We start from the raw sequence: 22025 nt of genomic DNA, 5'->3' as shown, positions 1-22025 counted from the left end.
TCTATAAATGCTGGGCTCAGATGATACAGTGTCTGATGTTGAAAAATAGCAGTTTATCACATACGTTGGAATGTCTTCATCAGTGCATCCAAGCTTGACTGTACACCCTGTGAGAGGTGAGGCGGAAGAGATTCCAAACTTTGGTCGAGACCCGTAAATCTGAGAGAAAAAGGAAAGAGAGACATTAGTGCAGTCTTTTGTCAATCTGTACTTTACGAGGCAGTGCCTTGTACGTTTGTTTGGTGTAAAGTAGTCTCTTACATGGCATTGTAGGATTCACAGGTGATGTTTAGGGGGATATCAACCAATCTGCCAGGATGGAAGCTGGCCAGCAGAACAACCAGATTGACTTGGAACCACAGCTGGAAGTCTTTTGGCTCAAAAACGTCAAATTTGGGAGCAAGAGCCATCAAGGTCAGGTTTAGCATTGTGTCTCTTACGGCCGTGTTTGTGATGATAGTGATGTTTTCCTGTAAAATAAATGGTTCATGGTTTAGGAGGACATCCATTCATCCTGATTGTTTTGTCAGATGAATTTGTCGAGAGCCAGGTCTCACTGTACAAGGTCCATTCCAGCCAGAGAGTGATGTACTGACCTGCTTGGTGACTTCAACAAAAGTCACAAAGAACTCATTGAGCTGCTCTTCCCTTGGAGATTCCAGCAAGCTGATGAAAATGTTCTTCACAAGAGTCTCATTCTCCAGAGCGCCAGTGCTTGGGTCCAGTATCAATTCAGCTTTCTGGTTTGGTGAGAGGGAGTCTAGAACTGCCACCTGGAGTGAAGAAGACAACAGAATACAATGCATTAGCCCTCTAAATAGCCCTAATTCCACACATGAGCAATGTCAAACTAGTCAATTCTGATCATGCAAAGAACACTGGCAAACAATTGTTTTACCCCTGAGATGTTGAAGTCTTTGAGATCCGAATAGGTTGTGTACTTGGAGTATGAACCCAGGTTGATTGCAAGCCAGTCATTGTCATCGTGGATGTCCTGCCTGCAAGCTAAAAGACATGTATGGCCGTTTTGATTATTGAAAAGTGGAGTACATTGATGTTATATTCAATAGACAAGGAAGCAACATGCCAAATGTTCACTCCTTTCAAACAAAGCACACTTCATCCAGCAGAGGCGACGAACAACCAAACAGAAAGCCAATGAGCACAACAACCTGCTTGGTGAGCCCTACCTGGTTCGTTGATGAGGTGTACAGATTTCCTCAGGTATTTCAGCAGGACTCTTGCGATTCCTTCTCTTCTATCCTGAGTCATTTCAGGGAAAGCGCTGTCCATTCCATTTACACTGTAAATGGGAAAAGATACACTCATGACGCTTCCATCCCACATTTGCAATAGATTTTAGTCATCGAATCCATGGCTAATTTTAGCAGGAAGATAGCCCCTACTCACATGACTTGGTAGTTGGTGCAGTTGACGTTTGAGGTAGCAATGGTGAGCATGACTTCATTAAAACTGGGGAGGATGGGAATCAGCTTTACTTCAAACCATGCAATCCAGTCCATCGTTTCGAACTCTGGGAATTGAAGGCTGATGATGTTGAATGTCTGATTCATCATCACATCTCTCACGGCTGGATGGATGTCGGGAATCTGTTGAAACACATGACCAGAGTTCCTCAACACTGCACAACTCATCACGGCATTCCATCGAGATTTGCCGGTAATAAATGAAAGTACAAGATTGATAGGTTTCTCGTTGCTCAATTGTTGTCTTTCGCTATCCACCAAGGGAGACACAGGAAGACATGGGGATTGCTATTTGTCAAGATGAAATCATGCAGTTTGTTAATCTGAAACGTGCATTACCTCTTCCTTTGCGGTCAGTTGCGTCAGAAACTCGTCAACATTTTTGAAAGCGTCTCCTTCCTCCAGCCGCTTAAACACAAGTTTAATGTCATCTGTGTCATTCAATGGCCCAGAGGTCAATGTCAACTGTGCCAATTGGGTTGGGGTAAGCAGCGACAGTGATTCCTTCTACAAATAGAAAAAGAAAAAGAAAAGTGGCGCATGTCAGTGATTGGCACGGTATTGTTATTGAGGGGATAACCATCCAGACAAACACCTAGGCCACTTACGCTGGAGAAGTCAGGATTGAGGAGTTGTAACTCCTGCAGTTCTGCAAAAACAGAAAAGATGCCAAAGTTCCTCTGGAGCCAGTCCATGCTTCCACTGGTGTTTGAGACACAGCCGGGATCTGAAACAAAAGCAGAGTTAAACAAATGGACTTTAAGTTCCACTAAGCAGATGAGTTCAATGGATTGGCCCAGAGAAGTGTGGATGTTTTTGTGCTTTCCGGAACCATTTATTACCTGATGAGTCATTTCTTGAAAGGAATGGATAGATGTAATGAGTGAAGATCAATTGTTGTTGCTCTCTGTCCATGGAGGCTGATTGGTTGCTTAGAGCATCAATGCTGAAAGAGAACAGAGCCTATGTTACCTATGTTATCTTGACTTCTTATTCAATTGTAGGCATATCACCAATTGTATTGACGATGGCATTGGGTATCATGGCTTTACATACACAATTTGGTAGGTCTGACAACTGAAGTTCTTTGAGCTGAGACAGGAGAGGAAATTCCTAGATGGAGATGCCAAGAATGGACGGAGCATCTTCTGGAACAACTTGGCCACGAAACTGGCGTCGTTCAGCTGTGCATTAATGAAGTTGTTGATTTTGACATCTCCAATGGCATCAAGGACATGTGGCATAGCTGGACTGCTGATGTTGGGGTTCTGGAAAGGTATAAACAGATGTATATTGACAAAATCCACACATATTGCCAACATTTTGTTGTAATTCTGGGATTCAACATACCATGCTGGAGTAATCCAGAAGAGCCTGGTCCAGAACAGCAGCATTGTTTTGGAAGAACAGCTTCCACATTTCTGCTGAGTAAGTCTTTTTGCTCGACAATTGGCATTTCAGGATCGTCACCAAGTTGTCCGCTGACAGAAGGGTTGTCTTAAAGAAAAGAATGCAGGGACGTGAACCAAATTAGACAACTGTGACATCAACATGAGTAACATCAATAAAGAAGATGAGGACGAGAGAAATGTATCTGTTGCTACTGACAACATTCAGTGATGAATTGAAAAAGCTTACTGAGGAACAGGCATATTCAGAGATGTTGAAATTGCAAAGGAACTCAGAGGAATTGCCAATCGACATTTGTTGCTTCAGTTGTGTGCTGTAGGAAACGGTAATGGAAAAAATACATGATTAGTTTACAAATGATACCTTGTGTGTCTCAACGTCTTACAACCTGCACTGTGCAAGACAGCACTGAACCCACCTGTTAAATCCAGCACAAAGTTGTTTCTCTGCAAAAGAGAACATAAAAACAATAGTTCTTCAGACACAAATCATAAATTGCCAATCTGATTCAAGAAAATGTAAATTGCACAGCTAGCATCAACTTACCATTGACCAATGTTTCTTTGCACTATATGGGGGGAAATAATATTGTTACCAGTGTGAAATTAAATGAGAAAACAAAAGAGATGCTTTGGCTTTCTGAACAATGCCACAATGCAGTTCCCAGATGCATGGCCTTTCCCGTATCGTAAACAAAAGGTCTATTTGAAATAAGATCCCATTCAGAGAGTACTTACCACAATTAAAGCTGGAGGCCTTGAGCAACCTATGAGGGAGATAATTTAAATAAGGTCACTTAATCAACGGGAAGATTTCGGAGCATATGAGAAAACAAAATAACAGAATGCCTGTTTGGAGATTTTTAAATCTTCTATAAATGCTGGGCTCAGATGATACAGTGTCTGATGTTGAAAAATAGCAGTTTATCACATACGTTGGAATGTCTTCATCAGTGCATCCAAGCTTGACTGTACACCCTGTGAGAGGTGAGGCGGAAGAGATTCCAAACTTTGGTCGAGACCCGTAAATCTGAGAGAAAAAGGAAAGAGAGACATTAGTGCAGTCTTTTGTCAATCTGTACTTTACGAGGCAGTGCCTTGTACGTTTGTTTGGTGTAAAGTAGTCTCTTACATGGCATTGTAGGATTCACAGGTGATGTTTAGGGGGATATCAACCAATCTGCCAGGATGGAAGCTGGCCAGCAGAACAACCAGATTGACTTGGAACCACAGCTGGAAGTCTTTTGGCTCAAAAACGTCAAATTTGGGAGCAAGAGCCATCAAGGTCAGGTTTAGCATTGTGTCTCTTACGGCCGTGTTTGTGATGATAGTGATGTTTTCCTGTAAAATAAATGGTTCATGGTTTAGGAGGACATCCATTCATCCTGATTGTTTTGTCAGATGAATTTGTCGAGAGCCAGGTCTCACTGTACAAGGTCCATTCCAGCCAGAGAGTGATGTACTGACCTGCTTGGTGACTTCAACAAAAGTCACAAAGAACTCATTGAGCTGCTCTTCCCTTGGAGATTCCAGCAAGCTGATGAAAATGTTCTTCACAAGAGTCTCATTCTCCAGAGCGCCAGTGCTTGGGTCCAGTATCAATTCAGCTTTCTGGTTTGGTGAGAGGGAGTCTAGAACTGCCACCTGGAGTGAAGAAGACAACAGAATACAATGCATTAGCCCTCTAAATAGCCCTAATTCCACACATGAGCAATGTCAAACTAGTCAATTCTGATCATGCAAAGAACACTGGCAAACAATTGTTTTACCCCTGAGATGTTGAAGTCTTTGAGATCCGAATAGGTTGTGTACTTGGAGTATGAACCCAGGTTGATTGCAAGCCAGTCATTGTCATCGTGGATGTCCTGCCTGCAAGCTAAAAGACATGTATGGCCGTTTTGATTATTGAAAAGTGGAGTACATTGATGTTATATTCAATAGACAAGGAAGCAACATGCCAAATGTTCACTCCTTTCAAACAAAGCACACTTCATCCAGCAGAGGCGACGAACAACCAAACAGAAAGCCAATGAGCACAACAACCTGCTTGGTGAGCCCTACCTGGTTCGTTGATGAGGTGTACAGATTTCCTCAGGTATTTCAGCAGGACTCTTGCGATTCCTTCTCTTCTATCCTGAGTCATTTCAGGGAAAGCGCTGTCCATTCCATTTACACTGTAAATGGGAAAAGATACACTCATGACGCTTCCATCCCACATTTGCAATAGATTTTAGTCATAGAATCCATGGCTAATTTTAGCAGGAAGATAGCCCCTACTCACATGACTTGGTAGTTGGTGCAGTTGACGTTTGAGGTAGCAATGGTGAGCATGACTTCATTAAAACTGGGGAGGATGGGAATCAGCTTTACTTCAAACCATGCAATCCAGTCCATCGTTTCGAACTCTGGGAATTGAAGGCTGATGATGTTGAATGTCTGATTCATCATCACATCTCTCACGGCTGGATGGATGTCGGGAATCTGTTGAAACACATGACCAGAGTTCCTCAACACTGCACAACTCATCACGGCATTCCATCGAGATTTGCCGGTAATAAATGAAAGTACAAGATTGATAGGTTTCTCGTTGCTCAATTGTTGTCTTTCGCTATCCACCAAGGGAGACACAGGAAGACATGGGGATTGCTATTTGTCAAGATGAAATCATGCAGTTTGTTAATCTGAAACGTGCATTACCTCTTCCTTTGCGGTCAGTTGCGTCAGAAACTCGTCAACATTTTTGAAAGCGTCTCCTTCCTCCAGCCGCTTAAACACAAGTTTAATGTCATCTGTGTCATTCAATGGCCCAGAGGTCAATGTCAACTGTGCCAATTGGGTTGGGGTAAGCAGCGACAGTGATTCCTTCTACAAATAGAAAAAGAAAAAAGAAAAGTGGCGCATGTCAGTGATTGGCACGGTATTGTTATTGAGGGGATAACCATCCAGACAAACACCTAGGCCACTTACGCTGGAGAAGTCAGGATTGAGGAGTTGTAAGTCCTGCAGTTCTGCAAAAACAGAAAAGATGCCAAAGTTCCTCTGGAGCCAGTCCATGCTTCCACTGGTGTTTGAGACACAGCCGGGATCTGAAACAAAAGCAGAGTTAAACAAATGGACTTTAAGTTCCACTAAGCAGATGAGATCAATGGATTGGCCCAGAGAAGTGTGGATGTTTTTGTGCTTTCCGGAACCATTTATTACCTGATGAGTCATTTCTTGAAAGGAATGGATAGATGTAATGAGTGAAGATCAATTGTTGTTGCTCTCTGTCCATGGAGGCTGATTGGTTGCTTAGAGCATCAATGCTGAAAGAGAACAGAGCCTATGTTACCTATGTTATCTTGACTTCTTATTCAATTGTAGGCATATCACCAATTGTATTGACGATGGCATTGGGTATCATGGCTTTACATACACAATTTGGTAGGTCTGACAACTGAAGTTCTTTGAGCTGAGACAGGAGAGGAAATTCCTAGATGTAGATGCCAAGAATGGACGGAGCATCTTCTGGAACAACTTGGCCACGAAACTGGCGTCGTTCAGCTGTGCATTAATGAAGTTGTTGATTTTGACATCTCCAATGGCATCAAGGACATGTGGCATAGCTGGACTGCTGATGTTGGGGTTCTGGAAAGGTATAAACAGATGTATATTGACAAAATCCACACATATTGCCAACATTTTGTTGTAATTCTGGGATTCAACATACCATGCTGGAGTAATCCAGAAGAGCCTGGTCCAGAACAGCAGCATTGTTTTGGAAGAACAGCTTCCACATTTCTGCTGAGTAAGTCTTTTTGCTCGACAATTGGCATTTCAGGATCGTCACCAAGTTGTCCGCTGACAGAAGGGTTGTCTTAAAGAAAAGAATGCAGGGACGTGAACCAAATTAGACAACTGTGACATCAACATGAGTAACATCAATAAAGAAGATGAGGACGAGAGAAATGTATCTGTTGCTACTGACAACATTCAGTGATGAATTGAAAAAGCTTACTGAGGAACAGGCATATTCAGAGATGTTGAAATTGCAAAGGAACTCAGAGGAATTGCCAATCGACATTTGTTGCTTCAGTTGTGTGCTGTAGGAAACGGTAATGGAAAAAATACATGATTAGTTTACAAATGATACCTTGTGTGTCTCAACGTCTTACAACCTGCACTGTGCAAGACAGCACAGAACCCACCTGTTAAATCCAGCACAAAGTTGTTTCTCTGCAAAAGAGAACATAAAAACAATAGTTCTTCAGACACAAATCATAAATTGCCAATCTGATTCAAGAAAATGTAAATTGCACAGCTAGCATCAACTTACCATTGACCAATGTTTCTTTGCACTATATGGGGGGAAATAATATTGTTACCAGTGTGAAATTAAATGAGAAAACAAAAGAGATGCTTTGGCTTTCTGAACAATGCCACAATGCAGTTCCCAGATGCATGGCCTTTCCCGTATCGTAAACAAAAGGTCTATTTGAAATAAGATCCCATTCAGAGAGTACTTACCACAATTAAAGCTGGAGGCCTTGAGCAACCTATGAGGGAGATAATTTAAATAAGGTCACTTAATCAACGGGAAGATTTCGGAGCATATGAGAAAACAAAATAACAGAATGCCTGTTTGGAGATTTTTAAATCTTCTATAAATGCTGGGCTCAGATGATACAGTGTCTGATGTTGAAAAATAGCAGTTTATCACATACGTTGGAATGTCTTCATCAGTGCATCCAAGCTTGACTGTACACCCTGTGAGAGGTGAGGCGGAAGAGATTCCAAACTTTGGTCGAGACCCGTAAATCTGAGAGAAAAAGGAAAGAGAGACATTAGTGCAGTCTTTTGTCAATCTGTACTTTACGAGGCAGTGCCTTGTACGTTTGTTTGGTGTAAAGTAGTCTCTTACATGGCATTGTAGGATTCACAGGTGATGTTTAGGGGGATATCAACCAATCTGCCAGGATGGAAGCTGGCCAGCAGAACAACCAGATTGACTTGGAACCACAGCTGGAAGTCTTTTGGCTCAAAAACGTCAAATTTGGGAGCAAGAGCCATCAAGGTCAGGTTTAGCATTGTGTCTCTTACGGCCGTGTTTGTGATGATAGTGATGTTTTCCTGTAAAATAAATGGTTCATGGTTTAGGAGGACATCCATTCATCCTGATTGTTTTGTCAGATGAATTTGTCGAGAGCCAGGTCTCACTGTACAAGGTCCATTCCAGCCAGAGAGTGATGTACTGACCTGCTTGGTGACTTCAACAAAAGTCACAAAGAACTCATTGAGCTGCTCTTCCCTTGGAGATTCCAGCAAGCTGATGAAAATGTTCTTCACAAGAGTCTCATTCTCCAGAGCGCCAGTGCTTGGGTCCAGTATCAATTCAGCTTTCTGGTTTGGTGAGAGGGAGTCTAGAACTGCCACCTGGAGTGAAGAAGACAACAGAATACAATGCATTAGCCCTCTAAATAGCCCTAATTCCACACATGAGCAATGTCAAACTAGTCAATTCTGATCATGCAAAGAACACTGGCAAACAATTGTTTTACCCCTGAGATGTTGAAGTCTTTGAGATCCGAATAGGTTGTGTACTTGGAGTATGAACCCAGGTTGATTGCAAGCCAGTCATTGTCATCGTGGATGTCCTGCCTGCAAGCTAAAAGACATGTATGGCCGTTTTGATTATTGAAAAGTGGAGTACATTGATGTTATATTCAATAGACAAGGAAGCAACATGCCAAATGTTCACTCCTTTCAAACAAAGCACACTTCATCCAGCAGAGGCGACGAACAACCAAACAGAAAGCCAATGAGCACAACAACCTGCTTGGTGAGCCCTACCTGGTTCGTTGATGAGGTGTACAGATTTCCTCAGGTATTTCAGCAGGACTCTTGCGATTCCTTCTCTTCTATCCTGAGTCATTTCAGGGAAAGCGCTGTCCATTCCATTTACACTGTAAATGGGAAAAGATACACTCATGACGCTTCCATCCCACATTTGCAATAGATTTTAGTCATCGAATCCATGGCTAATTTTAGCAGGAAGATAGCCCCTACTCACATGACTTGGTAGTTGGTGCAGTTGACGTTTGAGGTAGCAATGGTGAGCATGACTTCATTAAAACTGGGGAGGATGGGAATCAGCTTTACTTCAAACCATGCAATCCAGTCCATCGTTTCGAACTCTGGGAATTGAAGGCTGATGATGTTGAATGTCTGATTCATCATCACATCTCTCACGGCTGGATGGATGTCAGGAATCTGTTGAAACACATGACCAGAGTTCCTCAACACTGCACAACTCATCACGGCATTCCATCGAGATTTGCCGGTAATAAATGAAAGTACAAGATTGATAGGTTTCTCGTTGCTCAATTGTTGTCTTTCGCTATCCACCAAGGGAGACACAGGAAGACATGGGGATTGCTATTTGTCAAGATGAAATCATGCAGTTTGTTAATCTCAAACGTGCATTACCTCTTCCTTTGCGGTCAGTTGCGTCAGAAACTCGTCAACATTTTTGAAAGCGTCTCCTTCCTCCAGCCGCTTAAACACAAGTTTAATGTCATCTGTGTCATTCAATGGCCCAGAGGTCAATGTCAACTGTGCCAATTGGGTTGGGGTAAGCAGCGACAGTGATTCCTTCTACAAATAGAAAAAGAAAAAGAAAAGTGGCGCATGTCAGTGATTGGCACGGTATTGTTATTGAGGGGATAACCATCCAGACAAACACCTAGGCCACTTACGCTGGAGAAGTCAGGATTGAGGAGTTGTAACTCCTGCAGTTCTGCAAAAACAGAAAAGATGCCAAAGTTCCTCTGGAGCCAGTCCATGCTTCCACTGGTGTTTGAGACACAGCCGGGATCTGAAACAAAAGCAGAGTTAAACAAATGGACTTTAAGTTCCACTAAGCAGATGAGATCAATGGATTGGCCCAGAGAAGTGTGGATGTTTTTGTGCTTTCCGGAACCATTTATTACCTGATGAGTCATTTCTTGAAAGGAATGGATAGATGTAATGAGTGAAGATCAATTGTTGTTGCTCTCTGTCCATGGAGGCTGATTGGTTGCTTAGAGCATCAATGCTGAAAGAGAACAGAGCCTATGTTACCTATGTTATCTTGACTTCTTATTCAATTGTAGGCATATCACCAATTGTATTGACGATGGCATTGGGTATCATGGCTTTACATACACAATTTGGTAGGTCTGACAACTGAAGTTCTTTGAGCTGAGACAGGAGAGGAAATTCCTAGATGTAGATGCCAAGAATGGACGGAGCATCTTCTGGAACAACTTGGCCACGAAACTGGCGTCGTTCAGCTGTGCATTAATGAAGTTGTTGATTTTGACATCTCCAATGGCATCAAGGACATGTGGCATAGCTGGACTGCTGATGTTGGGGTTCTGGAAAGGTATAAACAGATGTATATTGACAAAATCCACACATATTGCCAACATTTTGTTGTAATTCTGGGATTCAACATACCATGCTGGAGTAATCCAGAAGAGCCTGGTCCAGAACAGCAGCATTGTTTTGGAAGAACAGCTTCCACATTTCTGCTGAGTAAGTCTTTTTGCTCGACAATTGGCATTTCAGGATCGTCACCAAGTTGTCCGCTGACAGAAGGGTTGTCTTAAAGAAAAGAATGCAGGGACGTGAACCAAATTAGACAACTGTGACATCAACATGAGTAACATCAATAAAGAAGATGAGGACGAGAGAAATGTATCTGTTGCTACTGACAACATTCAGTGATGAATTGAAAAAGCTTACTGAGGAACAGGCATATTCAGAGATGTTGAAATTGCAAAGGAACTCAGAGGAATTGCCAATCGACATTTGTTGCTTCAGTTGTGTGCTGTAGGAAACGGTAATGGAAAAAATACATGATTAGTTTACAAATGATACCTTGTGTGTCTCAACGTCTTACAACCTGCACTGTGCAAGACAGCACAGAACCCACCTGTTAAATCCAGCACAAAGTTGTTTCTCTGCAAAAGAGAACATAAAAACAATAGTTCTTCAGACACAAATCATAAATTGCCAATCTGATTCAAGAAAATGTAAATTGCACAGCTAGCATCAACTTACCATTGACCAATGTTTCTTTGCACTATATGGGGGGAAATAATATTGTTACCAGTGTGAAATTAAATGAGAAAACAAAAGAGATGCTTTGGCTTTCTGAACAATGCCACAATGCAGTTCCCAGATGCATGGCCTTTCCCGTATCGTAAACAAAAGGTCTATTTGAAATAAGATCCCATTCAGAGAGTACTTACCACAATTAAAGCTGGAGGCCTTGAGCAACCTATGAGGGAGATAATTTAAATAAGGTCACTTAATCAACGGGAAGATTTCGGAGCATATGAGAAAACAAAATAACAGAATGCCTGTTTGGAGATTTTTAAATCTTCTATAAATGCTGGGCTCAGATGATACAGTGTCTGATGTTGAAAAATAGCAGTTTATCACATACGTTGGAATGTCTTCATCAGTGCATCCAAGCTTGACTGTACACCCTGTGAGAGGTGAGGCGGAAGAGATTCCAAACTTTGGTCGAGACCCGTAAATCTGAGAGAAAAAGGAAAGAGAGACATTAGTGCAGTCTTTTGTCAATCTGTACTTTACGAGGCAGTGCCTTGTACGTTTGTTTGGTGTAAAGTAGTCTCTTACATGGCATTGTAGGATTCACAGGTGATGTTTAGGGGGATATCAACCAATCTGCCAGGATGGAAGCTGGCCAGCAGAACAACCAGATTGACTTGGAACCACAGCTGGAAGTCTTTTGGCTCAAAAACGTCAAATTTGGGAGCAAGAGCCATCAAGGTCAGGTTTAGCATTGTGTCTCTTACGGCCGTGTTTGTGATGATAGTGATGTTTTCCTGTAAAATAAATGGTTCATGGTTTAGGAGGACATCCATTCATCCTGATTGTTTTGTCAGATGAATTTGTCGAGAGCCAGGTCTCACTGTACAAGGTCCATTCCAGCCAGAGAGTGATGTACTGACCTGCTTGGTGACTTCAACAAAAGTCACAAAGAACTCATTGAGCTGCTCTTCCCTTGGAGATTCCAGCAAGCTGATGAAAATGTTCTTCACAAGAGTCTCATTCTCCAGAGCGCCAGTGCTTGGGTCCAGTATCAATTCAGCTTTCTGGTTTGGTGAGAGGGAGTCTAGAACTGCCACCTGGAGTGAAGAAGACAACAGAATACAATGCATTAGCCCTCTAAATAGCCCTAATTCCACACATGAGCAATGTCAAACTAGTCAATTCTGATCATGCAAAGAACACTGGCAAACAATTGTTTTACCCCTGAGATGTTGAAGTCTTTGAGATCCGAATAGGTTGTGTACTTGGAGTATGAACCCAGGTTGATTGCAAGCCAGTCATTGTCATCGTGGATGTCCTGCCTGCAAGCTAAAAGACATGTATGGCCGTTTTGATTATTGAAAAGTGGAGTACATTGATGTTATATTCAATAGACAAGGAAGCAACATGCCAAATGTTCACTCCTTTCAAACAAAGCACACTTCATCCAGCAGAGGCGACGAACAACCAAACAGAAAGCCAATGAGCACAACAACCTGCTTGGTGAGCCCTACCTGGTTCGTTGATGAGGTGTACAGATTTCCTCAGGTATTTCAGCAGGACTCTTGCGATTCCTTCTCTTCTATCCTGAGTCATTTCAGGGAAAGCGCTGTCCATTCCATTTACACTGTAAATGGGAAAAGATACACTCATGACGCTTCCATCCCACATTTGCAATAGATTTTAGTCATCGAATCCATGGCTAATTTTAGCAGGAAGATAGCCCCTACTCACATGACTTGGTAGTTGGTGCAGTTGACGTTTGAGGTAGCAATGGTGAGCATGACTTCATTAAAACTGGGGAGGATGGGAATCAGCTTTACTTCAAACCATGCAATCCAGTCCATCGTTTCGAACTCTGGGAATTGAAGGCTGATGATGTTGAATGTCTGATTCATCATCACATCTCTCACGGCTGGATGGATGTCGGGAATCTGTTGAAACACATGACCAGAGTTCCTCAACACTGCACAACTCATCACGGCATTCCATCGAGCTTTGCCGGTAATAAATGAAAGTACAAGATTGATAGGATTCTCGTTGCTCAATTGTTGTCTTTCGCTATCCACCAAGGGAGACACAGGAAGACATGGGGATTGCTATTTGTCAAGATGAAATCATGCAGTTTGTTTATCTCAAACGTGCATTACCTCTTCCATTGCGGTCAGTTGCGTCAGAAACTCGTCAACATTTTTGAAAGCGTCTCCTTCCTCCAGCCGCTTAAACACAAGTTTAATGTCATCTGTGTCATTCAATGGCCCAGAGGTCAATGTCAACTGTGCCAATTGGGTTGGGGTAAGCAGCGACAGTGATTCCTTCTACAAATAGAAAAAGAAAAAAGAAAAGTGGTGCATGTCAGTGATTGGCACGGTAATGTTATTGAGGGGATAACCATCCAGACAAACACCTAGGCAACTTACGCTGGAGAAGTCAGGATTGAGGAGTTGTAACTCCTGCAGTTCTGCATTAACAGAAAAGATGCCAAAGTTCCTCTGGAGCCAGTCCATGCTTCCACTGGTGTTTGAGACACAGCCGGGATCTGAAACAAAAGCAGAGTTAAACAAATGGACTTTAAGTTCCCCTAAGCAGATGAGTTCAATGGATTGGCTCAGAGAAGTGTGGATGTTTTTGTGCATTCCAGAACCATTTATTACCTGATGAGTCATTTCTTGAAAGGAATGGATAGATGTAATGAGTGAAGATCAATTGCTGTTGCTCTCTGTCCATGGAGGCTGATTGGTTGCTTAGAGCATCAATGCTGAAAGAGAACAGAGCCTATGTTACCTATGTTATCTTGACTTCTTATTCAATTGTAGGCATATCACCAATTGTATTGACGATGGCATTGGGTATCATGGCTTTACATACACAATTTGGTAGGTCTGACAACTGAAGTTCTTTGAGCTGAGACAGGAGAGGAAATTCCTAGATGGAGATGCCAAGAATGGACGGAGCATCTTCTGGAACAACTTGGCCACGAAACTGGCGTCGTTCAGCTGTGCATTAATGAAGTTGTTGATTTTGACATCTCCAATGGCATCAAGGACATGTGGCATAGCTGGACTGCTGATGTTGGGGTTCTGGAAAGGTATAAACAGATGTATATTGACAAAATCCACACATATTGCCAACATTTTGTTGTAATTCTGGGATTCAACATACCATGCTGGAGTAATCCAGAAGCGCCTGGTCCAGAACAGCAGCATTGTTTTGGAAGAACAGCTTCCACATTTCTGTTGAGTAAGTATTTTTGCTTGACAATTGGCAGTTCAGGATCGTCACCAAGTTGTCCGCTGACAGAAGGGTTGTCTTAAAGAAAAGAATGCAGGGACGTGAACCAAATTAGACAACTGTGACATCAACATGAGTAACATCAATAAAGAAGATGAGGACGAGAGAAATGTATCTGTTGCTACTGACAACATTCAGTGATGAATTGAAAAAACTTACTGAGGAACAGGCATATTCAGAGATGTTGAAATTGCAAAGGGATTCAGAGGAATTGCCAATCGACATTTGTTGCTTCAGTTGTGTGCTGTAGGAAACGGTAATGAAAAATACATGATTAGTTTACAAATGATACCTTGTGTGTCTCAATGTCTTACAACCTGCACTGTGCAAGACAGCACTGAACCCACCTGTTAAATCCAGCACAAAGTTGTTTCTCTGCAAAAGAGAACATAAAAACAATAGTTCTTCAGACACAAATCATAAATTGCCAATCTGATTCAAGAAAATGTAAATTGCACAGCTAGCATCAACTTACCATTGACCAATGTTTCTTTGCACTATATGGGGGGGAAATAATATTGTTACCAGTGTGAAATTAAATGAGAAAACAAAAGAGATGCTTTGGCTTTCTGAACAATGCCACAATGCAGTTCCCAGATGCATGGCCTTTCCCGTATCGTAAACAAAAGGTCTATTTGAAATAAGATCCCATTCAGAGAGTACTTACCACAATTAAAGCTGGAGGCCTTGAGCAACCTATGAGGGAGATAATTTAAATAAGGTCACTTAATCAACGGGAAGATTTCGGAGCATATGAGAAAACAAAATAACAGAATGCCTGTTTGGAGATTTTTAAATCTTCTATAAATGCTGGGCTCAGATGATACAGTGTCTGATGTTGAAAAATAGCAGTTTATCACATACGTTGGAATGTCTTCATCAGTGCATCCAAGCTTGACTGTACACCCTGTGAGAGGTGAGGCGGAAGAGATTCCAAACTTTGGTCGAGACCCGTAAATCTGAGAGAAAAAGGAAAGAGAGACATTAGTGCAGTCTTTTGTCAATCTGTACTTTACGAGGCAGTGCCTTGTACGTTTGTTTGGTGTAAAGTAGTCTCTTACATGGCATTGTAGGATTCACAGGTGATGTTTAGGGGGATATCAACCAATCTGCCAGGATGGAAGCTGGCCAGCAGAACAACCAGATTGACTTGGAACCACAGCTGGAAGTCTTTTGGCTCAAAAACGTCAAATTTGGGAGCAAGAGCCATCAAGGTCAGGTTTAGCATTGTGTCTCTTACGGCCGTGTTTGTGATGATAGTGATGTTTTCCTGTAAAATAAATGGTTCATGGTTTAGGAGGACATCCATTCATCCTGATTGTTTTGTCAGATGAATTTGTCGAGAGCCAGGTCTCACTGTACAAGGTCCATTCCAGCCAGAGAGTGATGTACTGACCTGCTTGGTGACTTCAACAAAAGTCACAAAGAACTCATTGAGCTGCTCTTCCCTTGGAGATTCCAGCAAGCTGATGAAAATGTTCTTCACAAGAGTCTCATTCTCCAGAGCGCCAGTGCTTGGGTCCAGTATCAATTCAGCTTTCTGGTTTGGTGAGAGGGAGTCTAGAACTGCCACCTGGAGTGAAGAAGACAACAGAATACAATGCATTAGCCCTCTAAATAGCCCTAATTCCACACATGAGCAATGTCAAACTAGTCAATTCTGATCATGCAAAGAACACTGGCAAACAATTGTTTTACCCCTGAGATGTTGAAGTCTTTGAGATCCGAATAGGTTGTGTACTTGGAGTATGAACCCAGGTTGATTGCAAGCCAGTCATTGTCATCGTGGATGTCCTGCCTGCAAGCTAAAAGACATGTATGGCCGTTTTGATTATTGAAAAGTGGAGTACATTGATGTTATATTCAATAGACAAGGAAGCAACATGCCAAATGTTCACTCCTTTCAAACAAAGCACACTTCATCCAGCAGAGGCGACGAACAACCAAACAGAAAGCCAATGAGCACAACAACCTGCTTGGTGAGCCCTACCTGGTTCGTTGATGAGGTGTACAGATTTCCTCAGGTATTTCAGCAGGACTCTTGCGATTCCTTCTCTTCTATCCTGAGTCATTTCAGGGAAAGCGCTGTCCATTCCATTTACACTGTAAATGGGAAAAGATACACTCATGACGCTTCCATCCCACATTTGCAATAGATTTTAGTCATCGAATCCATGGCTAATTTTAGCAGGAAGATAGCCCCTACTCACATGACTTGGTAGTTGGTGCAGTTGACGTTTGAGGTAGCAATGGTGAGCATGACTTCATTAAAACTGGGGAGGATGGGAATCAGCTTTACTTCAAACCATGCAATCCAGTCCATCGTTTCGAACTCTGGGAATTGAAGGCTGATGATGTTGAATGTCTGATTCATCATCACATCTCTCACGGCTGGATGGATGTCGGGAATCTGTTGAAACACATGACCAGAGTTCCTCAACACTGCACAACTCATCACGGCATTCCATCGAGATTTGCCGGTAATAAATGAAAGTACAAGATTGATAGGTTTCTCGTTGCTCAATTGTTGTCTTTCGCTATCCACCAAGGGAGACACAGGAAGACATGGGGATTGCTATTTGTCAAGATGAAATCATGCAGTTTGTTAATCTGAAACGTGCATTACCTCTTCCTTTGCGGTCAGTTGCGTCAGAAACTCGTCAACATTTTTGAAAGCGTCTCCTTCCTCCAGCCGCTTAAACACAAGTTTAATGTCATCTGTGTCATTCAATGGCCCAGAGGTCAATGTCAACTGTGCCAATTGGGTTGGGGTAAGCAGCGACAGTGATTCCTTCTACAAATAGAAAAAGAAAAAGAAAAGTGGCGCATGTCAGTGATTGGCACGGTATTGTTATTGAGGGGATAACCATCCAGACAAACACCTAGGCCACTTACGCTGGAGAAGTCAGGATTGAGGAGTTGTAACTCCTGCAGTTCTGCAAAAACAGAAAAGATGCCAAAGTTCCTCTGGAGCCAGTCCATGCTTCCACTGGTGTTTGAGACACAGCCGGGATCTGAAACAAAAGCAGAGTTAAACAAATGGACTTTAAGTTCCACTAAGCAGATGAGTTCAATGGATTGGCCCAGAGAAGTGTGGATGTTTTTGTGCTTTCCAGAACCATTTATTACCTGATGAGTCATTTCTTGAAAGGAATGGATAGATGTAATGAGTGAAGATCAATTGTTGTTGCTCTCTGTCCATGGAGGCTGATTGGTTGCTTAGAGCATCAATGCTGAAAGAGAACAGAGCCTATGTTACCTATGTTATCTTGACTTCTTATTCAATTGTAGGCATATCACCAATTGTATTGACGATGGCATTGGGTATCATGGCTTTACATACACAATTTGGTAGGTCTGACAACTGAAGTTCTTTGAGCTGAGACAGGAGAGGAAATTCCTAGATGTAGATGCCAAGAATGGACGGAGCATCTTCTGGAACAACTTGGCCACGAAACTGGCGTCGTTCAGCTGTGCATTAATGAAGTTGTTGATTTTGACATCTCCAATGGCATCAAGGACATGTGGCATAGCTGGACTGCTGATGTTGGGGTTCTGGGAAGGTATAAACAGATGTATATTGACAAAATCCACACATATTGCCAACATTTTGTTGTAATTCTGGGATTCAACATACCATGCTGGAGTAATCCAGAAGAGCCTGGTCCAGAACAGCAGCATTGTTTTGGAAGAACAGCTTCCACATTTCTGTTGAGTAAGTCTTTTTGCTCGACAATTGGCATTTCAGGATCGTCACCAAGTTGTCCGCTGACAGAAGGGTTGTCTTAAAGAAAAGAATGCAGGGACGTGAACCAAATTAGACAACTGTGACATCAACATGAGTAACATCAATAAAGAAGATGAGGATGAGAGAAATGTATCTGTTGCTACTGACAACATTCAGTGATGAATTGAAAAAGCTTACTGAGGAACAGGCATATTCAGAGATGTTGAAATTGCAAAGGAACTCAGAGGAATTGCCAATCGACATTTGTTGCTTCAGTTGTGTGCTGTAGGAAACGGTAATGGAAAAAATACATGATTAGTTTACAAATGATACCTTGTGTGTCTCAACGTCTTACAACCTGCACTGTGCAAGACAGCACTGAACCCACCTGTTAAATCCAGCACAAAGTTGTTTCTCTGCAAAAGAGAACATAAAAACAATAGTTCTTCAGACACAAATCATAAATTGCCAATCTGATTCAAGAAAATGTAAATTGCACAGCTAGCATCAACTTACCATTGACCAATGTTTCTTTGCACTATATGGGGGGGAAATAATATTGTTACCAGTGTGAAATTAAATGAGAAAACAAAAGAGATGCTTTGGCTTTCTGAACAATGCCACAATGCAGTTCCCAGATGCATGGCCTTTCCCGTATCGTAAACAAAAGGTCTATTTGAAATAAGATCCCATTCAGAGAGTACTTACCACAATTAAAGCTGGAGGCCTTGAGCAACCTATGAGGGAGATAATTTAAATAAGGTCACTTAATCAACGGGAAGATTTCGGAGCATATGAGAAAACAAAATAACAGAATGCCTGTTTGGAGATTTTTAAATCTTCTATAAATGCTGGGCTCAGATGATACAGTGTCTGATGTTGAAAAATAGCAGTTTATCACATACGTTGGAATGTCTTCATCAGTGCATCCAAGCTTGACTGTACACCCTGTGAGAGGTGAGGCGGAAGAGATTCCAAACTTTGGTCGAGACCCGTAAATCTGAGAGAAAAAGGAAAGAGAGACATTAGTGCAGTCTTTTGTCAATCTGTACTTTACGAGGCAGTGCCTTGTACGTTTGTTTGGTGTAAAGTAGTCTCTTACATGGCATTGTAGGATTCACAGGTGATGTTTAGGGGGATATCAACCAATCTGCCAGGATGGAAGCTGGCCAGCAGAACAACCAGATTGACTTGGAACCACAGCTGGAAGTCTTTTGGCTCAAAAACGTCAAATTTGGGAGCAAGAGCCATCAAGGTCAGGTTTAGCATTGTGTCTCTTACGGCCGTGTTTGTGATGATAGTGATGTTTTCCTGTAAAATAAATGGTTCATGGTTTAGGAGGACATCCATTCATCCTGATTGTTTTGTCAGATGAATTTGTCGAGAGCCAGGTCTCACTGTACAAGGTCCATTCCAGCCAGAGAGTGATGTACTGACCTGCTTGGTGACTTCAACAAAAGTCACAAAGAACTCATTGAGCTGCTCTTCCCTTGGAGATTCCAGCAAGCTGATGAAAATGTTCTTCACAAGAGTCTCATTCTCCAGAGCGCCAGTGCTTGGGTCCAGTATCAATTCAGCTTTCTGGTTTGGTGAGAGGGAGTCTAGAACTGCCACCTGGAGTGAAGAAGACAACAGAATACAATGCATTAGCCCTCTAAATAGCCCTAATTCCACACATGAGCAATGTCAAACTAGTCAATTCTGATCATGCAAAGAATACTGGCAAACAATTGTTTTACCCCTGAGATGTTGAAGTCTTTGAGATCCGAATAGGTTGTGTACTCGGAGTATGAACCCAGGTTGATTGCAAGCCAGTCATTGTCATCGTGGATGTCCTGCCTGCAAGCTAAAAGACATGTATGGCCGTTTTGATTATTGAAAAGTGGAGTACATTGATGTTATATTCAATAGACAAGGAAGCAACATGCCAACTGTTCACTCCTTTCAAACAAAGCACACTTCATCCAGCAGAGGCGACGAACAACCAAACAGAAAGCCAATGAGCACAACAACCTGCTTGGTGAGCCCTACCTGGTTCGTTGATGAGGTGTACAGATTTCCTCAGGTATTTCAGCAGGACTGTTGCGATTCCTTCTCTTCTATCCTGACTCATTTCAGGGAAAGCGCTGTCCATTCCATTTACACTGTAAATGGGAAAAGATACACTCATGACGCTTCCACCCCACATTTGCAATAGATTTTAGTCATCGAATCCATGGCTAATTTTAGCAGGAAGTTGGCCCCTACTCACATGACTTGGTAGTTGGTGCAGTTGACGTTTGAGGTAGCAATGGTGAGCATGACTTCATTAAAACTGGGGAGGAGGGGAATCAGCTTTACTTCAAACCATGCAATCCAGTCCATCGTTTCGAACTCTGGGAATTGAAGGCTGATGATGTTGAATGTCTGATTCATCATCACATCTCTCACGGCTGGATGGATGTCAGGAATCTGTTGAAACACATGACCAGAGTTCCTCAACACTGCACAACTCATCACGGCATTCCATCGAGCTTTGCCGGTAATAAATGAAAGTACAAGATTGATAGGATTCTCGTTGCTCAATTGTTGTCTTTCGCTATCCACCAAGGGAGACACAGGAAGACATGGGGATTGCTATTTGTCAAGATGAAATCATGCAGTTTGTTTATCTCAAACGTGCATTACCTCTTCCATTGCGGTCAGTTGCGTCAGAAACTCGTCAACATTTTTGAAAGCGTCTCCTTCCTCCAGCCGCTTAAACACAAGTTTAATGTCATCTGTGTCATTCAATGGCCCAGAGGTCAATGTCAACTGTGCCAATTGGGTTGGGGTAAGCAGCGACAGTGATTCCTTCTACAAATAGAAAAAGAAAAAAGTTAAGTGGTGCATGTCAGTGATTGGCACGGTAATGTTATTGAGGGGATAACCATCCAGACAAACACCTAGGCGACTTACGCTGGAGAAGTCAGGATTGAGGAGTTGTAACTCCTGCAGTTCTGCATTAACAGAAAAGATGCCAAAGTTCCTCTGGAGCCAGTCCATGCTTCCACTGGTGTTTGAGACACAGCCGGGATCTGAAACAAAAGCAGAGTTAAACAAATGGACTTTAAGTTCCCCTAAGCAGATGAGTTCAATGGATTGGCTCAGAGAAGTGTGGATGTTTTTGTGCATTCCAGAACCATTTATTACCTGATGAGTCATTTCTTGAAAGGAATGGATAGATGTAATGAGTGAAGATCAATTGCTGTTGCTCTCTGTCCATGGAGGCTGATTGGTTGCTTAGAGCATCAATGCTGAAAGAGAACAGAGCCTATGTTACCTATGTTATCTTGACTTCTTATTCAATTGTAGGCATATCACCAATTGTATTGACGATGGCATTGGGTATCATGGCTTTACATACACAATTTGGTAGGTCTGACAACTGAAGTTCTTTGAGCTGAGACAGGAGAGGAAATTCCTAGATGGAGATGCCAAGAATGGACGGAGCATCTTCTGGAACAACTTGGCCACGGAAACTGGCGTCGTTCAGCTGTGCATTAATGAAGTTGTTGATTTTGACATCTCCAATGGCATCAAGGACATGTGGCATAGCTGGACTGCTGATGTTGGGGTTCTGGAAAGGTATAAACAGATGTATATTGACAAAATCCACACATATTGCCAACATTTTGTTGTAATTCTGGGATTCAACATACCATGCTGGAGTAATCCAGAAGCGCCTGGTCCAGAACAGCAGCATTGTTTTGGAAGAACAGCTTCCACATTTCTGTTGAGTAAGTATTTTTGCTTGACAATTGGCAGTTCAGGATCGTCACCAAGTTGTCCGCTGACAGAAGGGTTGTCTTAAAGAAAAGAATGCAGGGACGTGAACCAAATTAGACAACTGTGACATCAACATGAGTAACATCAATAAAGAAGATGAGGACGAGAGAAATGTATCTGTTGCTACTGACAACATTCAGTGATGAATTGAAAAAACTTACTGAGGAACAGGCATATTCAGAGATGTTGAAATTGCAAAGGGATTCAGAGGAATTGCCAATC

At 42.2% G+C, this 22025-nt stretch overlaps 1 protein-coding gene across 2 annotated transcripts in view; it reads right to left on the bottom strand.

Moving 5' to 3' along the window:
- LOC106606422 (uncharacterized) overlaps positions 1 to 21486 on the bottom strand; it is a 30210-nt gene extending 8724 nt beyond the window's left edge. The window contains exons 1-85 of one of the 2 annotated variants that reach the window (XM_045712211.1): positions 21382 to 21486; positions 21168 to 21271; positions 20934 to 21052; positions 20664 to 20831; positions 20248 to 20447; positions 20028 to 20140; positions 19736 to 19842; positions 19434 to 19610; positions 19099 to 19307; positions 18902 to 18996; positions 18705 to 18733; positions 18513 to 18534; positions 18385 to 18412; positions 18195 to 18279; positions 17907 to 18053; positions 17613 to 17824; positions 17399 to 17502; positions 17165 to 17283; positions 16896 to 17063; positions 16480 to 16679; positions 16260 to 16372; positions 15968 to 16074; positions 15666 to 15842; positions 15331 to 15539; positions 15134 to 15228; positions 14937 to 14965; positions 14745 to 14766; positions 14617 to 14644; positions 14429 to 14513; positions 14141 to 14287; positions 13847 to 14058; positions 13633 to 13736; positions 13399 to 13517; positions 13129 to 13296; positions 12713 to 12912; positions 12493 to 12605; positions 12201 to 12307; positions 11899 to 12075; positions 11564 to 11772; positions 11367 to 11461; positions 11170 to 11198; positions 10979 to 11000; positions 10851 to 10878; positions 10661 to 10745; positions 10373 to 10519; positions 10079 to 10290; positions 9865 to 9968; positions 9631 to 9749; positions 9362 to 9529; positions 8946 to 9145; positions 8726 to 8838; positions 8434 to 8540; positions 8132 to 8308; positions 7797 to 8005; positions 7600 to 7694; positions 7403 to 7431; positions 7212 to 7233; positions 7084 to 7111; positions 6894 to 6978; positions 6606 to 6752; positions 6312 to 6523; positions 6098 to 6201; positions 5864 to 5982; positions 5594 to 5761; positions 5178 to 5377; positions 4958 to 5070; positions 4666 to 4772; positions 4364 to 4540; positions 4029 to 4237; positions 3832 to 3926; positions 3635 to 3663; positions 3444 to 3465; positions 3316 to 3343; positions 3126 to 3210; positions 2838 to 2984; positions 2544 to 2755; positions 2330 to 2433; positions 2096 to 2214; positions 1827 to 1994; positions 1411 to 1610; positions 1191 to 1303; positions 899 to 1005; positions 597 to 773; positions 262 to 470; positions 65 to 159 (exon numbers count right to left, since the gene is read on the bottom strand). In XM_045712211.1, the coding sequence (XP_045568167.1) occupies positions 65 to 159; positions 262 to 470; positions 597 to 773; positions 899 to 1005; positions 1191 to 1303; positions 1411 to 1610; positions 1827 to 1994; positions 2096 to 2214; positions 2330 to 2433; positions 2544 to 2755; positions 2838 to 2984; positions 3126 to 3210; positions 3316 to 3343; positions 3444 to 3465; positions 3635 to 3663; positions 3832 to 3926; positions 4029 to 4237; positions 4364 to 4540; positions 4666 to 4772; positions 4958 to 5070; positions 5178 to 5377; positions 5594 to 5761; positions 5864 to 5982; positions 6098 to 6201; positions 6312 to 6523; positions 6606 to 6752; positions 6894 to 6978; positions 7084 to 7111; positions 7212 to 7233; positions 7403 to 7431; positions 7600 to 7694; positions 7797 to 8005; positions 8132 to 8308; positions 8434 to 8540; positions 8726 to 8838; positions 8946 to 9145; positions 9362 to 9529; positions 9631 to 9749; positions 9865 to 9968; positions 10079 to 10290; positions 10373 to 10519; positions 10661 to 10745; positions 10851 to 10878; positions 10979 to 11000; positions 11170 to 11198; positions 11367 to 11461; positions 11564 to 11772; positions 11899 to 12075; positions 12201 to 12307; positions 12493 to 12605; positions 12713 to 12912; positions 13129 to 13296; positions 13399 to 13517; positions 13633 to 13736; positions 13847 to 14058; positions 14141 to 14287; positions 14429 to 14513; positions 14617 to 14644; positions 14745 to 14766; positions 14937 to 14965; positions 15134 to 15228; positions 15331 to 15539; positions 15666 to 15842; positions 15968 to 16074; positions 16260 to 16372; positions 16480 to 16679; positions 16896 to 17063; positions 17165 to 17283; positions 17399 to 17502; positions 17613 to 17824; positions 17907 to 18053; positions 18195 to 18279; positions 18385 to 18412; positions 18513 to 18534; positions 18705 to 18733; positions 18902 to 18996; positions 19099 to 19307; positions 19434 to 19610; positions 19736 to 19842; positions 20028 to 20140; positions 20248 to 20447; positions 20664 to 20831; positions 20934 to 21052; positions 21168 to 21271; positions 21382 to 21470 (10456 nt within the window). In that variant the 5' untranslated portion in view covers positions 21471 to 21486. The remainder of the gene's footprint in view (positions 1 to 64; positions 160 to 261; positions 471 to 596; positions 774 to 898; positions 1006 to 1190; positions 1304 to 1410; positions 1611 to 1826; positions 1995 to 2095; positions 2215 to 2329; positions 2434 to 2543; positions 2756 to 2837; positions 2985 to 3125; positions 3211 to 3315; positions 3344 to 3443; positions 3466 to 3634; positions 3664 to 3831; positions 3927 to 4028; positions 4238 to 4363; positions 4541 to 4665; positions 4773 to 4957; positions 5071 to 5177; positions 5378 to 5593; positions 5762 to 5863; positions 5983 to 6097; positions 6202 to 6311; positions 6524 to 6605; positions 6753 to 6893; positions 6979 to 7083; positions 7112 to 7211; positions 7234 to 7402; positions 7432 to 7599; positions 7695 to 7796; positions 8006 to 8131; positions 8309 to 8433; positions 8541 to 8725; positions 8839 to 8945; positions 9146 to 9361; positions 9530 to 9630; positions 9750 to 9864; positions 9969 to 10078; positions 10291 to 10372; positions 10520 to 10660; positions 10746 to 10850; positions 10879 to 10978; positions 11001 to 11169; positions 11199 to 11366; positions 11462 to 11563; positions 11773 to 11898; positions 12076 to 12200; positions 12308 to 12492; positions 12606 to 12712; positions 12913 to 13128; positions 13297 to 13398; positions 13518 to 13632; positions 13737 to 13846; positions 14059 to 14140; positions 14288 to 14428; positions 14514 to 14616; positions 14645 to 14744; positions 14767 to 14936; positions 14966 to 15133; positions 15229 to 15330; positions 15540 to 15665; positions 15843 to 15967; positions 16075 to 16259; positions 16373 to 16479; positions 16680 to 16895; positions 17064 to 17164; positions 17284 to 17398; positions 17503 to 17612; positions 17825 to 17906; positions 18054 to 18194; positions 18280 to 18384; positions 18413 to 18512; positions 18535 to 18704; positions 18734 to 18901; positions 18997 to 19098; positions 19308 to 19433; positions 19611 to 19735; positions 19843 to 20027; positions 20141 to 20247; positions 20448 to 20663; positions 20832 to 20933; positions 21053 to 21167; positions 21272 to 21381) is intronic. The other variant, XM_045712254.1, reaches the window with a different exon arrangement.
- Between the last annotated feature and the right edge of the window lie 539 nt (positions 21487 to 22025).

This window comes from Salmo salar, chromosome ssa01, assembly GCF_905237065.1.
Source record: "Salmo salar chromosome ssa01, Ssal_v3.1, whole genome shotgun sequence".
Classification (NCBI taxonomy): domain Eukaryota; kingdom Metazoa; phylum Chordata; class Actinopteri; order Salmoniformes; family Salmonidae; genus Salmo; species Salmo salar.
The sequence above is the reverse complement of the archived record's forward strand: the minus strand, read 5'-3'. Positions and strand labels throughout refer to the sequence as shown.